The following is a 14,933-nucleotide window of genomic DNA, read 5'->3' as shown; positions in this document are numbered from 1 at the left end:
AAAAAAAAAAAAAAACTCGGATCTAACAAAACAAATTGGAAAGTTAAAGAAAACTCTTACTGAATAACGTCGGAAGAGGAGAAAACTATGATAAAAAGGGACTAATTACATGCAAAAGAGAAAGAAAGAAGGCTATGGAAGGGGAGGGAGATCACGAGATCAATTGCCCTCCCTCTCCCTCCCGACGAGGAAGAGATTCTATTGGCAACTCGGTCTGTTTCCAAGCTTGATGCCGTGAAGGAATGAAAGCAAGAAAAGATATCACTCAGCAAAACAGAAGAAACAGAGATATTATAGGCCCGCTGAAAAGTGAAAGCTATAATAATAAACCACTGAAGAACACACTAATAAGCCTTCCAAAGCACAAAAAAAAAAGAACACACTAAGGTGGAAACCCACAAATGCTTTGACCTTTGACCGTACGAGGCAATGGGCAGGACCGGGGTGGGAGGGGAGGGGCCGCGGCGTGGTCAACAAAATTTCTTGGGAAAGTGTATCGGACTGTCAAAATCAAGAGTGGCTTTCGTGCTTATTGCTGGTTTGCTTTCGTCGCATTTAATTACGACTCCCATTGGAGGAGCAAGATTTGAAGACACAAACACTTCCGTCACTTCCTAAACTAAGAAATACTCCAGACTGAAAGGCAACCTGCATTTCTCTCCAACTCGTGCCCAAAATACATATTATTTTCTGAGCTTACTTGAAAAAAAAAAACCGCAAATAAGATATGGGTAATAAGAAGGCTACCGCGGCCGCATCCACCACGGGGAATTTCTCGTATCTCCTCTGGGACGAAATTGTTGTACCAAGTGAGGCTGGTCTTTGAATTTTAAATACGTATCTAGTTTAAAAAAAAAAAATTTCAACTAATTATTTAATGTAGTAAGTCCAAAACTTGGACCCCCGCGTGAATGGTCCAGCGGTAGCACCTCCCACCGGTGATCGAAAGGTCCCAAGTTCAAGTATCTGCTCTGCTAGATTCCTCCGCGCACATATCGTGCTTGGGTTGGGTTGGGGCGCCTGGCCGGGCCGCAGGGGATTAGTCAGGTCCCGTAAGAATTGATCCGGATACTCCTGTGTAGACAAAAAAAAAAAAAGTCCAAAACTTGGAGGGGTGTGGACCATGTAGTAGATTAAATCAACTTAATAATTACCGTAATTAGCCGGTCAGGTAAGCGCTAAGAAATAAACGAAAACCAATCATTATTACTATATATATACATATGTATATTATTTTTTGGTACGAAGAAAAAGAGTAGTGTCAGTACTCAGTCCTTGCTGCATTTCGTTGATGCTAAAAGCCCCGTTCTTGAGAATCTACGGCAGAGAAGAGCAGAAAAGTCATTAACGGCTGAGATTGGAGGAGAAATCAGAAGTGGGATTCGGAATTTTGGGGGGGAACGAGAAGGTCAAAGTGGTAATTTTAAGAGCAGGAAGGGGTATCTGGGTCTTGGGGGAATAAGGTAGGGTTTGGCGTCCACCAGAGCAAATTTCCCAACATTCAGATACCAGAGAAGATAAACTTAGCCCAGAAAAAATAGAAGGGAAAAAAAAAGGAAGAAGGAAAAAGGCGAAAACACACAATAACGGCCCAACCCTTACCACAAACAACAGCGGCAGCAGCAGCAGCAGCAGCAGCAGCAGCAGCAGACGACCATTCCTGATCTCTTCCTTTCTCTCTCACTCTCCCACACACCTTCCTCTTCCACTCCCCATTTCTCACTTCAAAGCAAAACCCAGAGTAAAAGAAAAATCTGAATCTGATCACCTATTAGCAGTCATTACCATTAGTAACTAGTGAATGGAGGAGTGGTAAGAGTTAGAACTGGTCCTTTTGGGTTTTTATTTTCCTTTGTAACCACCATACGTTGCCTACCTTCACAGTTTTTTGTGATTTGCAGATTTCTTCGTCTTCTTCTTCTTCCATTTACTGCCTGATTCAAATATTTAGAGGGGGAGAGGCTGAGAGGATCGTCTGTGATTAGATGATCACTAACGTCATCAAGTAAGGTGCTGCTCTTGGGACTTGGAAACAAGAGAAGCGGAGATTGGGGATCGAGTGATCATGGATCTGAAAGAAGAAAAGGTGAGTCCATTAAGCCGTGATGAAATCGTGATGATCTATAATAGAATGATCAAGTCCCAGCAGTAGAGATCAAGTTGATCTTTATCTTCATTCCTTCTTTTATTTTATTATTAATTTTTTTGGGGGGTATAAACAGAGATCGGATTCGGAGAATGCAAAACGTAGCAGCAGCAGCAGCCCTTCGGCTTCCGGTTCGAAGCAGTTGAAGAGTTGCAGTGATTGCCATACAACCAGAACGCCTCTGTGGAGAGGAGGTCCAGCTGGTCCCAAGGTGCATTATCTTCTTCTCTTCTCTTCTATATATATCCAATCGTCTCTCAATCTCTATATACTCAAGGCTACCACTCTTAGCATTTCTTGATAATAGAGAGTGTGTGTTTTGTGTTTTGTGTTTTGTTTGGTGGAGTATTTATTTACATATCCTTAGCGTTTGTTGTTGTTGTTGCATCATCAGTCACTGTGCAATGCATGCGGGATCAAGTACAACAAGAAGAGGAGGGAGCTTTTGGGACTGGACAGGGGTAGAAATGACAAGGGCAAGAAGAAGAGGAAAAGCAGTAGCGGCGGCAACAAGAGTAACGAAGGAGGCGGAGTGGGGCAATCGCTGAGGATGAAATTAATGGCGTTGGGAGGAGAAATGATGCTACGGAGATCGGGAAAGCTGATGGGGAAATTAAGAGAGGAAGAACAAGCCGCTATACTCTTGATGGCTCTCTCGTGCGGATCTGTCTATGCTTAATAACAATAACTTACTAGTTTAGTAGTAGTACAAAAACTCAAAAAAGATTTATTACATGCTTCTCTCCCCAGTAGGCCGAGCGAGTACTGCTAGGTATTTACTACTACTTAAAACTAGGCAGGCTAGATGAAGCAGAAGAAGAAATATGTGTAAAAGCCCCCTTAATCTCCATCCATGATCCAACCCCCTTTTTTTTCCCCTTTCTGGGTTCAACTCTCCGACCTATGTCATCCCATACCCCCAAGGAGAATCGCTGTGACTGCACCCTTTCCTCTTTTTTCGTGATTGAATGCATGTATGCCGATTAGGAATCAAATATCCTTGTAATGAACGAACTGACTTCCTTCCTTCCTTCCTTCCTGAACCCATTATTTATTTATTAAATTCTTTTTTAACCATTTTTGATCGACTTATCAGTCAGTACCAGTACCAGTACCAGTACCAGCGCTCGCTGTAGTAGCAAGTAAATCTTCGCCTGCTAAAGAAATGTCGATTTCTGGGTTTGTTTAATTCAATCCACGACGAATATTCGCAGTACTCCCTGGCATGGCATTTATATTACTAGTACTTTGTTGTAAATGCTTTCATGCCAAAAATACCCAAAGGGAAAGGGGAGGTTCGTTCAACTTCAAAATTCAAACGCTCTGCTGAATCCACTCCAGAAAAATCCCTATAGGTCCTGTAACTGTAAATGGACGTTGAAATGATTACCAGCAGCGCTAAAGCTGAGACGTGAAAGTTGAAAGCGACTTATTAACAATTTCACGTCAGCGTCGGCCTTGAGTCACTACAGTGCTCGAAGAGGGGAAAATTTTTGGCTTTTACAAAAACTAACCAACCTTTCTTTTTCATTCATTTATTTTTCCTCTAACCAACTTCTTTCCCTGAGATGATTTATGCTATTTTGAACCAGCTTTAGATATGAGTAGTAAATTTGTGAATATAAATGATTTGAATCCGAATGCACGACGCGCAAGGCAACTGTTTCCATTGTGGTCTAACAGTTGGATTTAGCTGTTGAGTTGAATTGCAAGTGATTGTGCTAACTGAATCCGGGTTTATACTGCCCATTACCAATTTCTTTTTGCTGCCGGGTCCATTTTCGCAAGATATATATTTCCGTGCAGCCGGATTTACGCATTTAAGTGCCATGCCGCTTCAATGGTAAATCTTGTCAATATTGAGACAAAAGTCCAGACGATAAATTTGTAACGCAAAAAAAAAATACCCGAATTAAGCGCCAATAAGGACACAAAGTTAGTAAAATCGATCCGCGGTCAAATACACTCCTTTTCTAGCAATTTATTGGATCATAGGTTACTAATGTAGCTATAATTTGTCCACGTTTACATGTAAGATTAATGAAAATAAAATACTTTTTAAATGGATATAAAATATTGATGTTAATGTTTATGTATATTGTCAAGGTATATAAAATATGAGCTTATATATATATATATATATATATTTTAAAAAAAAGATCTATCTAATGAATGCATGCCTATTGGGTACTCATTAAAAATATGTTTCATGTATCAAATGTAAGATTAATTAGAAAAATTAAAAAAATATAAGGGATAGTGGTTAAGATTAAATAGAAAAAATATATAATATAACAATTATTAGTATGCGTGTATATATATATATATATATGATAGGTTATATATGTTTTAGGTGTCATAGCGAGTGTCCAATGAGGATTTGTTAGAAAAACCCTTAAAAATTCAAATAGTTAGATGTTTAGAGGGGACGTGAAATATGATTATAGAACCCATTAATGAGTCTAAAACCAATAAAGAAAGAAGTAAAGAAAGCGCTCTTTATCATTACCAAGTGGAGTACAAAATATGAATCACAAAATGGGATTTGGGACAGGGACGATCATCAGGCGGACCGTCTCTGAGCAGTTCATGGCCAAGATTTGGTCAAAAAAAATTATACGATTCAAATCTCATTTTGTACCTTATTTTTAATATGTGTGAGACTCGCAAAATTTTGTTTTAAAATTATACGTTGTTGAAAGTAAAATTATATAATGTACAAATAGAATTACGCTGTATTCAAAATATACATAACCTTACGTGCAAAATGCATATAACCTACGACCGTTCCAGCCCCTGATCCCATAAAATGCAAGAGGAGATGACCCGCATCTCAATTTTCCCTTGGCCTAATGGTACATGGCCCGCTGTCCCTCGACTCAAAACGAACGAAAGACATTAGTAAAATTTGAAAGTTGCTTGGGTTGTTTGGTTCTAGGCTACTCTGGGCTCGCCACGGATGTCGCGACCATGGAGGAGAAGGTGACACGAAGAGTCTAGGAGTTTGTGGAAACTGCCAACAGTTGCCACCTCATCAAAGTGACACGTGTCTTCTTCTTCTCGATCTGACTCGAATTTTTCTGCTTTCCGTCTAATCCATTTATGATAGCTTTGTCCACTTTCTTGTTTGCTGAAACATACTCATTAAGAAGCCGAGGCAAAGCAACTTTGAGTCTGAGCTTTGAAGTTTGAAGTCATCCAGTTAGCAATCATATTACAGAGCGGTAGAAAACGGGGTTTCCATTTTCTCACATCCGTGAGGAGATGATGCAATCCAGATTGGCGGCCGCAGCAGCATCAAAAGTCCACCGGCTCCTCGTCTCTGCAGCAATATCACAAGATCATCAAGTTTTCCCTCCAGCTGCAGCACCTGGTAGACTTGCGGCCTCTTCCATTTCCGGCGGTGGACAAACTGCTGATCCAGCCATCCACGCAGTTAAGCCCGAAGAAAAAGCCAAGGCCGCCAGTTCCACTAACCAATCAGAGTTCAAACGGGCCGCCACCAAGGACGAAGACCCGTATGTGCCCCCCAAATCACCCTGTTACCCTTCTTCATCTCCTCAGATACAGAGCACGGGCGTGAACCAACCCCAAGAACCCATCAACCAACAAAAACGCTATTGCACCTCCACCACCAGTAGCAGTCCTGCTCCCGTTACCCAGTCAACAGAGGCGGTGAGCTGCGCAGGCTTGGACGGCTCCCCGTGGCCGCCGGAGGGCAAGCAAGAAGGAGAGGACGACAAGGCTTACTTTGAGCACCATAAAGCCTCACCGTTATCTGAGCTGAAGATGGTTGATACTAGGAAGCCTATAACAAGGGCTACTGATGGGACGGCAGGCAATAGTCAGGGGGGTTACTACGGTGGAACTGGGGTCATAGTTTGGAGGCCTGAGCAGCTGGACACCGCCGAGGATTCTCTCAGCAGAGCTACGGAGATTTGGAAAAGTAATGCGATGAGGGGTGACCCGGATTCCCCCCATGGCAGAATTCTCAGAGCTCTTTGCGGGGAGTATTGGTGATTCTCTCTCTTATTAGCCTTGCGTACACGAGCTCGATAAGTAGTATACTACAAATTAAATTCTCTCGCACTTTTGTCTTCGTGAACTTGAAGCGAAGCTTGGGGACCTTTCCGAAATGTGTGTAATTGTGGTACTAACTGTTAAGCCATTTATAACTTGACAATAGCAACGAGTACGTACAGTTGGCAAAGCTTGCCTTTTAGCCATTTTTTAAAAGCTTCCTTGTTGAAGCTTTTGCTTCCTGATAAATTTGGACCATACAATACATACAGGGCTTGTAAAAAAAAAAAAGGGTTTTAAATGGCATCCAAAATAATTGTTTGTGGTACCGGTTCCGATAATCTCGGACGCAGTTAACTGCAATGATCTCTCCTGAAGATGGAGAGAGAAATCACTCCTTTTTTTAAGTACCTTATGAAAACTTTTCAAGAGTTAGTTCAAATGATTTCCCTTCAATTATAAGAAAAGGGAAGGTAACATGTGCGCCTTCATCATCCATCGTGGAAGGCGTAGAGTAGGTGACCAGCGCTGAGTCGCGCCTTCAATGGGTTCCGCCTCATCTAATGTGTCTTGATGGATATTGTCGTAGACGCGTGCTTTTTTTTTTGACGCTATATCTTGGTTTTCGTTGGATGGTACTCTGTTTTCTCTTCGCAGAAAGGTAATCATCAGCTTAAGAAATACTAGTAACTTTTCCTGGGTAGCAGCTAGGGGTGAGCAAATTCGGTTCTTACCGAATTCATAACCGATTTCAAATTCAATTCGGTAATTTGAAATCGGGTATTTGGTAATTTGATACAAATTCGGTACGTACCAAATTCACCGAATTCTAATATGGTATGAAATAGGTAATGAGATTATGAATTAGGTAATAACCGATTTCGCATTCAAATTCGGTAATTGAAATCGGGTACCGCATTACCGCATTCGAATTACCAAATTGGTATATAAAATTATATAATATATAGATAAATGCTATTTAGTATTAGTATATACTACTAATACTTTATTATATTATATAGGTAAATGCTATTAATAATAATTAGTATATGGTATTATCAATTTATCATCATATCATGTACTTATAATAATAATAATATATAATAATGTACAATATATTATTTTAGTATTTGTTAATTGTTATATGACTATAATAATACCAATATATAGTAATACATAACAATATAAGATAACTATAATACTTATTATTTTATACATGAGTAACATGACTAGAATTAGATAATAATTAACACATATATGTATAATACTAAATATTAAACAATAAACATAATTAGTAATTAAATTTAGATATTGGTAATTTGATACATCATTCATGTTTGAATTATTGAATATTTGAATGCGTAATCTCTAACTTGCAAGTATTAGTGTACTCTACATATTTAACATAAAAATTCATATTATCTATTCACTAATCTTAATTCTTAAGACTTTACGTATAGATAAGACAACTAAGTAGTTAGCAGTGTAAGTGAATGCATATGAATTGCAAATCAATGTACTAGTGTATTGACTTTCACAATAATATATGTAAGTAAATAAGTTTTATTTTGATTTGAAATAAATTATAAGTTTGTAAGTAATATAACTTATCACTACTCATTGTAATTTGTAAGTTTGTAACTAATATTACTTATTATTAATCATTGTAAATTATAAATTCATAAATTCATAAATTATCACTAATCATTGTACAGTCTAAGGTTTATTTTAGTTTAAATTAATCACTTTTTATGTGTTGCTTAAATCATAGACTAATGATTTTAGGCATAAGTTATCAAATAAGTTAAAATTCATATTATCTATTTACTAATCTTAAGGTTTTAAGTATAGACAAGACAACTAAGCAGTGTAAGACTGTAAGTGAATGTATGTGAATTGCAAATCAATGTATTAGTGTATTGACTTTCACAATAACATGTGTAAGTAAATAAGTTTTTATTTTGATTTGAAATAAATTATAAGTTTGTAACTAATATAACTTATCACTAATCATTGTAGTTTGTAAGTTTGTAACTAATATTACTTATTATTAATCAGTGTAAATTATAAATTCATTGTAACTACTAACTAATATTGCTTATAATTAATCATTGTAAATTATAAATTCATAAATTATCACCAATCATTGTATAGTCTAAGGTTTATTTTAGTTTAAATTAATCACTTTTTATGTGTTTCTTAAATCATAGACTAAGGATTCTAGGTATAAGTGATCAAATAAATGCCAATTAAACCACAAAATGATTAGAACATAAGTAATGTGTTCAATTATGAATAAATTTAGAGATCAAATCAGTAATAATTTATAAATCATAGATGAATTCGGTTAAACCGAATTCATTACCGTTTTCGAATTTGAAATCGGTTGCGGAATGAATTCGGTTATGCCCAATTCGAAATTGAAAACGGTTTAAATTTTTACAGGCCGAATTCACCGAATTCAGTGCACCGAATTACCGAATTTGCACCGAATGCACACCCCTAGTAGCAGCATCTTCAACTCCGGTGCCGGTGCCGGTGCCGGTGGATATAAGCATGACCTACGTATCCTGAAAATGACTTTACTCCTCTCGAGAGCATTTAAGCGTTCTGCTCCGAGAGCTCAAGCAGTGAGTAAGTAGTCGTAAATCCTAAGCCATGACCTTGTGCGCAGATAATTGGCGGCATGGAGATTATTTGAAATAATTAATATTTTTGTAACACTTTTTGTGAAATCATATGTATATTAGATAAAAAAAAAAAAAAAAGTGGTTGAAAATAAACACTTTTTGTGTTTATGATTGAAATTAGATAAATATTTAAAAACATTTTTTTTCCTTTTACAAATCATGCGAACCAAACGCAGCGTTGATCGTTGCTCTACCATCACCATCCCTCCTCCGTTGGCCTTGCGGATGTGGCAGCTTCTGTGTCTCGGTGCTATTGCCAAAATGTCCAGCAAACGAACATGACCAACAACATCACCTGCCCCCTGCAATTGTCCTCCTTTCATTCAATCCAAAAAATATTAACGAATCTCCACCCAAAGAACGAACGGATGAATTGCTTCAATTTCCAGCCTACACCATATGTTCACCGCCGACCTCCGCCTCATCCAAGTTGAACTCCCATTCTTCCACTGTCCTCATCGGATATCGGTCTCCTCAACTCTTATACCCCTTTTTTCCCATTGGACCCATTTCGAATTGGTTGTGCTAATGTTTTCTTGACGCAAATGAAAACATTTTCCTGGGGCATGCTTTAAAGGAAAAGAAAGAAAGAAAAAAAATTCTGAAAATGTTCGTGTACGGGGTGGCAATGCTCATTTCTTCAAGTAATCTTACTTCCCAATCCGATTACCAAATGGGTTCTTCGATTAAGTCCGTCTCCATGATACACCTCAAGATTAAGGTAGCATGCGGATTAACCAAAAGGGACTAAATTAATTATAGCCACGGAAATCGACAGGTAAACTGGGAGCAGGGCAAAGAGTGGAACGCTGCCTCCAATTTGGAATACATGTAAACCATGCCGTGTAAAGTAAGTATTAATCAGGACAAATTGTTGAGCTACAAAGTCTATGAACTCGATCGACAGCCGGAAAAAGAAAGCAGTAGCTACCACCGCGATTAGAGTTAGAGTCACGCGTAAATAGAATTATTTTTGTGGCGCAAGCAAAGATTACTGCTAGTCACATCTTTATTATTCTACCACCAAGCATCATTATACAACAACAGAAACAGAAATAGAAATACGGGGAGAAGAATGATGGATAACCTCACAACAACACAATAATATGTGATGATATCATATTCCTCGAATAGGGACTCTACTGTACTTGATTACGGCAGGATGAAAGCTGTCTTCTCCATTCATCCTTTTCTCCCAGGATGTTGTGTCGACGTCTATTCTCCCAGGTGCTCCTTTATACTGATTGGATTATGCTAAAACGCACCGAAATTGCATCAACATAACAGTAACAGTTACGGTAGCTGGCGCTCCTCTAGTTTAATTAGTTTGGCAACTTATGCTCAAGTCACCAACATAGAGATGAAGACGAAGGGGAGAAAAATAATTGTAAGCAGACAAAGAACAGTGGGTTCCCTCTTCAATGCTACTGAATTCGATGGTGGAGCGCTGTAATTGTAATATGGATAGTACGGAACAGCTTGGTTCGGTGGGGGATAGTAAGAGCCGCCAGGTGGCCCACCACCACCTGCAGCCGGGGAGGGATTTGAAGATTCCCCTGGCGGAGGTGGTGAGTAGTAGGATGAGCCAGAAGAAGGGGGTGGTGGAGGGCACTCAGGGAGTAGCGGGGGTTGAGGAGGAGGCGGAGAGTAGTAGGACTCTGGGATTGGTGGAGGGGGGGAAGGAGGCGGGGGTGAAGGTGAAGGTGGCGGTGGTGGTGGGGGAGGAAAGATTGGTTGACATGGGTTGTTACAGGCTGAGCACATTGTGCAAGAGATTTGGTCCCTAGCCATGGCAGTTACAGTGGACATGGCTTCAGAGACACTGCCATGCGTAATAATAATACCAGTCAAGTACACAAGGGCAGTGAATGATAGGCTTAGGCTCCCCATCGTCCAAAATGTTGAGACTTTCACAATTCAATTCAATGAAAGGGGGGGTTGAGGTCGTCTGTCTGTCTTGGTAGTATATTCGATACCGGTAACTACAGAAGGGCCCTAGCGGGTGGGAGGAATGCGGAGGTTGGAAAATGGAAGTAGAGAACTGAGGGAGGTGGAATGGGTAAAATTAAAATTGGGTACTCACTCCTGGGAATGTGGTGTAGATTGTCTCGATACATGTGCGAGTGTTGTTGGTGGGGAGGAATTGAGTTGACGATCGGAGGTGTCAACATGTGTGCGCAATAGAAATTAGAAAGAGCGTCGTGTTGTACCAGTACAAAAAAATAATTCAAGGCACAGCGTTCGTCCATATCTGTTTTGGTATCATCTACGCCACCATTTCGTTATCTTCATTCATCCTGGCAAGCCTTCGTGAAATTTTGTTGTGACATCAAGTCTGTCGGTGCACCGACATCCTCTTTCTTTTTCTTTTTCTTTTTTTCCATTTGGATTCGATTTCATCGATGCAACAAAGTTGTCGAGGCTGCTTCACTTCTCATGCAGCTTTTTATGTGCCAAGTGTGACGTTACCTGCCTCGCCAATCTTAAAAAGCCAGAGCTGCACTCATTCTTTTACCCCTCTTTGTCTAACATTTTTCTGGGCTTAAACGACTAGGGGTAAGGGAACAGAGATTCAACGACACTAGTGAAGTTCTACGCTTCCGCCAATACAGAGGCCAGGGAAAAGAGAATCATCAAGAGACAAAACGAAACCAGTTCTACGCTAGAGATTTGGTTTCAACTAGTTCAAGTGATCAACAAGCTTAGAGCCATGCTGCTTCCGGTTTCACTTTGATAGTCTTGATATATTTTTTTCACACAATTTGAGAAAAAATAGTTAACTTTGTTGAAAAAGTAAATCTAATCTATTGTTTTTCTAAAGTACCGTTACGTTACATTAATATTAGAAGTATGGTTCCTTATAATACTAATGAAAAGTTACACTATTTATAGGTTATAATCACTAATAATAAAGCACATTAAACAAAAGTATTTTAAAATAAATTACAAATTAAGTATAATTTTTAATTAAAAATTAACTATAATTTCAAATGAACGAAAAATAACGTTGAGAACATCGCTTAACTAGGGGTGTGCATCGAATTCGAAATAGATAATTCGAAATTTTTCAAAATTTTGGCGTCAAAAAATCCAACCGAATTCGATTTCAAATTCACCAATTCCAAATTCGAATTCGTATCGAATTCAATTCGAAATTCAGTAACTTCTGATTTGGGAAATTCTATATATTATTATATTATATAAATTTTATTATATAATATAAATTTTATAATACATATATAATATATATATTGAAAACGAATTTAAAATTGAAATCAGTATTCGATTTTCGATTATGAATTGTGGATTCGAAATCGGAAATTTCGATTTGAAAACTTCATTATCGAATTCGAACCAAATTCGAAATATATGAATTTGGAAACCTGAATTCAATTTCGATTTCCGATTTATCCATTTCAAAAATTTTAAATTTAATTCGAATTTGATTGATAAATTGAAATTTTCTGATTTTGCACACCCTCACGCTTAACGCATTGAGGAGGCAAATATACGGATTGCGCGTGCGCTGTTTCTCCAAAAGACGGAGGTCATGGCCTACACTGCAAGTCCGTGGCCTTCAAATGCATGCATCTGCTAGGATGACAATTTTTTTAAAAAATATTATTTCACTTGAATTATAAATATATTTTTATTTTTAATTAATCTTTTATTTTACATACACCATATCATAAAAATATTATAATAATTATTTTAAATAATCTCTAAACCATATACACCATTAAATATTTTCATATGTATTCCAGTTTAAAAGTTTATTTGATAATTCAACTTAATGCTGAACATTAATTTATTCAAGATTTTTTGAAGTCAATATATTTGATAACTGAAATTTTTAGCCACTTAATATATTAAGCAAGGCTTAATTTGTGTATAAAATTTTAAGTTAAATTTTTTTACTAAATTTTCTGAATTGATCATATATATTACATTTCTCATTCATATAACACACTCTTATATATGTTTTTGCACAAGATACACATTTGCTCTTGTTTTGATTGACACACGCACATGCAAACACACATACAAATATACACACTTAAGTACTCTCTCTCAATTATTTAATTATTTTCTCTGGCAAACAAATAATTTTCTTTCCTACCAAATATATAAATAAAGACAATTTTTTTAAAGATGAAAGTATAATATTTGTGTGATATTTCAATTCAGTGACATAATTTAACTAGTTATCAAACAAATATAACTCCATCAATTCAACAACGTTTTTCAGATATCAAATTTCAGTTTTCTCAAACTCACATATTTAATTTGTTTATCACTGTAAGCATAATATATAATACATGTCAAACATAACGGTAGCAAATGCAGGAAATTAAAGATAAACGAAAGTTTAGGTTGAGGTCTTCATTTGAGAGGTTGTCTTTGACTCTTCATTGATTTTGGTAAAAAAAAAAAAAAGTAGGAAATAAATAATATTCATTAGTGTTCATTTCCTGAAATGCCAAATTTGGTTAGGCTGATTGAAAGGTTAGGTCGAAGCCAAAGGTTTGATCCCACCAACCCACGATTTCGCAAAATCAGCATCCAGCCGTTGGATGATCAAGGGCTTGCCGGCACATCAACTCTTTATTTCGAACTAGCAACAAATTTTCCGCCATTTTACTGTTTTTGAACATTCAAAATGTTGTGCTGTTTTAAAGACAAAACAAAGCACAATCACAAAACACACAAACCCAATACACAGTATGTATCATCTGCGAGATATTCTAATTCTACTGTGCCAAAAACCGCCATGGCACCACCAAAAAAATACTACTACAATCACGCAGAAATTGCAAATGCATCCTCAAATCGCCACCCGCCTTACTTTCAGTTTCAGGCACGTACGTCTTCAATTTTTCCGCCTTACTAATATATTCTGCTCTTAATTGCTTTATATTTCCAATGGCTTTTTGTTCGTGTAACAAATGTCAGATGATAAGCGAAGCCATCACCTCGCTGAAGGATAGACATGGTTCGAGCCAGCCTGCCATAGCAAAATTCGTTGAGCGAAAGTACCGAGAATTGCTTCCACCAAATTTCAAGAAACTCCTGTCTATTCAGTTGAAGAAGTTTGTGAAATCAGAGAAGCTAACCAAAGTGAAGAACTCCTATAAGATCTCTGCTCCCGAAAAAGTGGTCGTAAAATCTGCAAGGAAGATCCAGCCCGAGGCAACTGCTACGAGGAGGGCTGCGGCCAAGAAAAGCAATGCTCGTGGACATGGACCCAGCACGAACAAAAGGAGGGCAAATGAGAAGGCCTTGAAGAAGATGAAGAGGCTGAGTCAAGTGGAGACTCCCGAGGCTTTGGAGAAAAATTCTAGAGGATTGGTCACGACCGTCAAGGGGTCCATTACTGGAGCAAAGATGAAGCGGTTGCGTCAGGTGAAGACCCCCGAAACACTGAAAAAGAAGAATGCAGCCAGCATTCCTGCGAAGAAGATCAAGTTATTACCAACTCCATGTCTTCAAAATCACCAAACGCTGCTAGGCCCGATTGCCAAGAAAACTAGGAAATGATCGTATTCATTTCATATGATCCAATTATAGTTGAATGATCCATGAATGATTGTGAACTAGTAGTGCTACATACATCTAGTTGGAGTGTCTGGTTAGGCTAAGTATTTCTACGGTTAATTGCACTTTGCATACCCGAATTATTTGCAGTTGGCATTTTGCCCCGTAAGCTATTGTATGCTGTCTCAAAAGTTCAGCCTTTTTTGTTTTGGGCGTTGCAAAGAAACGATTTGAATACCAATCAAATTAGGTTATTAAAATACTGTACAAAATACTTAAGAGTTTGAGAGCCTATGTTGCTAAAATCGATATTAAAACATTTTTTTAATTTATATTACCAACTACCAATTGAGATTATAAGTAATTACCAAATAACTATCCTTTTAGAATTTTTACATCATTAAATTCTTTAAATATTTAGTATAATAACGTAAAATCAATTTTTATGAAAAAGTTTCTACAGGTACTTTTTTTTAAAAAAAAAAATTAATGACATGTACCTCTGGTGTGCCTACATATCTTGTAAATTTAATGCATAGGGA

At 37.7% G+C, this 14,933-nt stretch overlaps 4 protein-coding genes across 5 annotated transcripts; 3 read left to right on the top strand and 1 right to left on the bottom strand.

Annotated features, from left to right (window-relative positions):
• Window positions 1-1,528: 1,528 nt before the first annotated feature.
• Window positions 1,529-3,177, top strand: LOC113776055 (GATA transcription factor 16-like). The gene is made up of 4 exons (XM_027321128.1): window positions 1,529-1,812; window positions 1,902-2,086; window positions 2,223-2,357; window positions 2,541-3,177. Exons 2-4 carry the CDS (start codon window positions 2,066-2,068, stop codon window positions 2,823-2,825), a joined length of 441 nt encoding a protein of 146 aa, XP_027176929.1. The 5' UTR covers window positions 1,529-1,812; window positions 1,902-2,065; the 3' UTR covers window positions 2,826-3,177.
• A 1,707-nt stretch (window positions 3,178-4,884) lies between these two features.
• On the top strand, window positions 4,885-6,368 carry LOC113778644. Its single transcript, XM_027324116.1, has one exon. It carries the CDS (start codon window positions 5,411-5,413, stop codon window positions 6,164-6,166), a length of 756 nt encoding a protein of 251 aa, XP_027179917.1. The 5' UTR covers window positions 4,885-5,410; the 3' UTR covers window positions 6,167-6,368.
• A 3,398-nt stretch (window positions 6,369-9,766) lies between these two features.
• Window positions 9,767-11,028, bottom strand: LOC113750852 (leucine-rich repeat extensin-like protein 3). The gene has a single exon (XM_027294791.1). The coding sequence runs from the start codon at window positions 10,744-10,746 to the stop codon at window positions 10,198-10,200; it is 549 nt and encodes a 182-aa protein (XP_027150592.1). The 5' UTR covers window positions 10,747-11,028; the 3' UTR covers window positions 9,767-10,197.
• A 2,465-nt stretch (window positions 11,029-13,493) lies between these two features.
• Window positions 13,494-14,560, top strand: LOC113783537 (histone H1-like). 2 transcript variants are annotated; one of them, XM_027329699.1, is made up of 2 exons: window positions 13,494-13,708; window positions 13,810-14,560. In XM_027329699.1, the coding sequence occupies exons 1-2, from the start codon at window positions 13,517-13,519 to the stop codon at window positions 14,392-14,394; spliced, it is 777 nt and encodes a 258-aa protein (XP_027185500.1). In that variant the 5' UTR covers window positions 13,494-13,516; the 3' UTR covers window positions 14,395-14,560. The 2 variants fall into 2 exon arrangements, with proteins under 2 accessions (XP_027185500.1, XP_027185508.1); XM_027329707.1 differs by having other exon boundaries at window positions 13,494-13,718.
• Window positions 14,561-14,933: the final 373 nt, after the last annotated feature.

The sequence above is a fragment of the Coffea eugenioides genome, chromosome 1, assembly GCF_003713205.1.
Source record: "Coffea eugenioides isolate CCC68of chromosome 1, Ceug_1.0, whole genome shotgun sequence".
Classification (NCBI taxonomy): Eukaryota; Viridiplantae; Streptophyta; class Magnoliopsida; order Gentianales; family Rubiaceae; genus Coffea; species Coffea eugenioides.
The sequence above is the reverse complement of the archived record's forward strand: the minus strand, read 5'-3'. Positions and strand labels throughout refer to the sequence as shown.

Coding starts and splice junctions, on each gene's coding strand:
- LOC113776055 (XM_027321128.1), top strand. CDS start 2,066: ATGGATCTGAAAGAAGAAAAG. Junction 2,087..2,222: donor TGGATCTGAAAGAAGAAAAG/GTGAGTCCATTA, acceptor GGGTATAAACAG/AGATCGGATTCGGAGAATGC. Junction 2,358..2,540: donor GAGGTCCAGCTGGTCCCAAG/GTGCATTATCTT, acceptor TTGCATCATCAG/TCACTGTGCAATGCATGCGG.
- LOC113778644 (XM_027324116.1), top strand. CDS start 5,411: ATGATGCAATCCAGATTGGCGGCCGCAGCAGCATCAAAAGTCCACCGG.
- LOC113750852 (XM_027294791.1), bottom strand. CDS start 10,746: ATGGGGAGCCTAAGCCTATCATTCACTGCCCTTGTGTACTTGACTGGT.
- LOC113783537 (XM_027329699.1), top strand. CDS start 13,517: ATGTTGTGCTGTTTTAAAGACAAAACAAAGCACAATCACAAAACACAC. Junction 13,709..13,809: donor GCCACCCGCCTTACTTTCAG/TTTCAGGCACGT, acceptor AACAAATGTCAG/ATGATAAGCGAAGCCATCAC.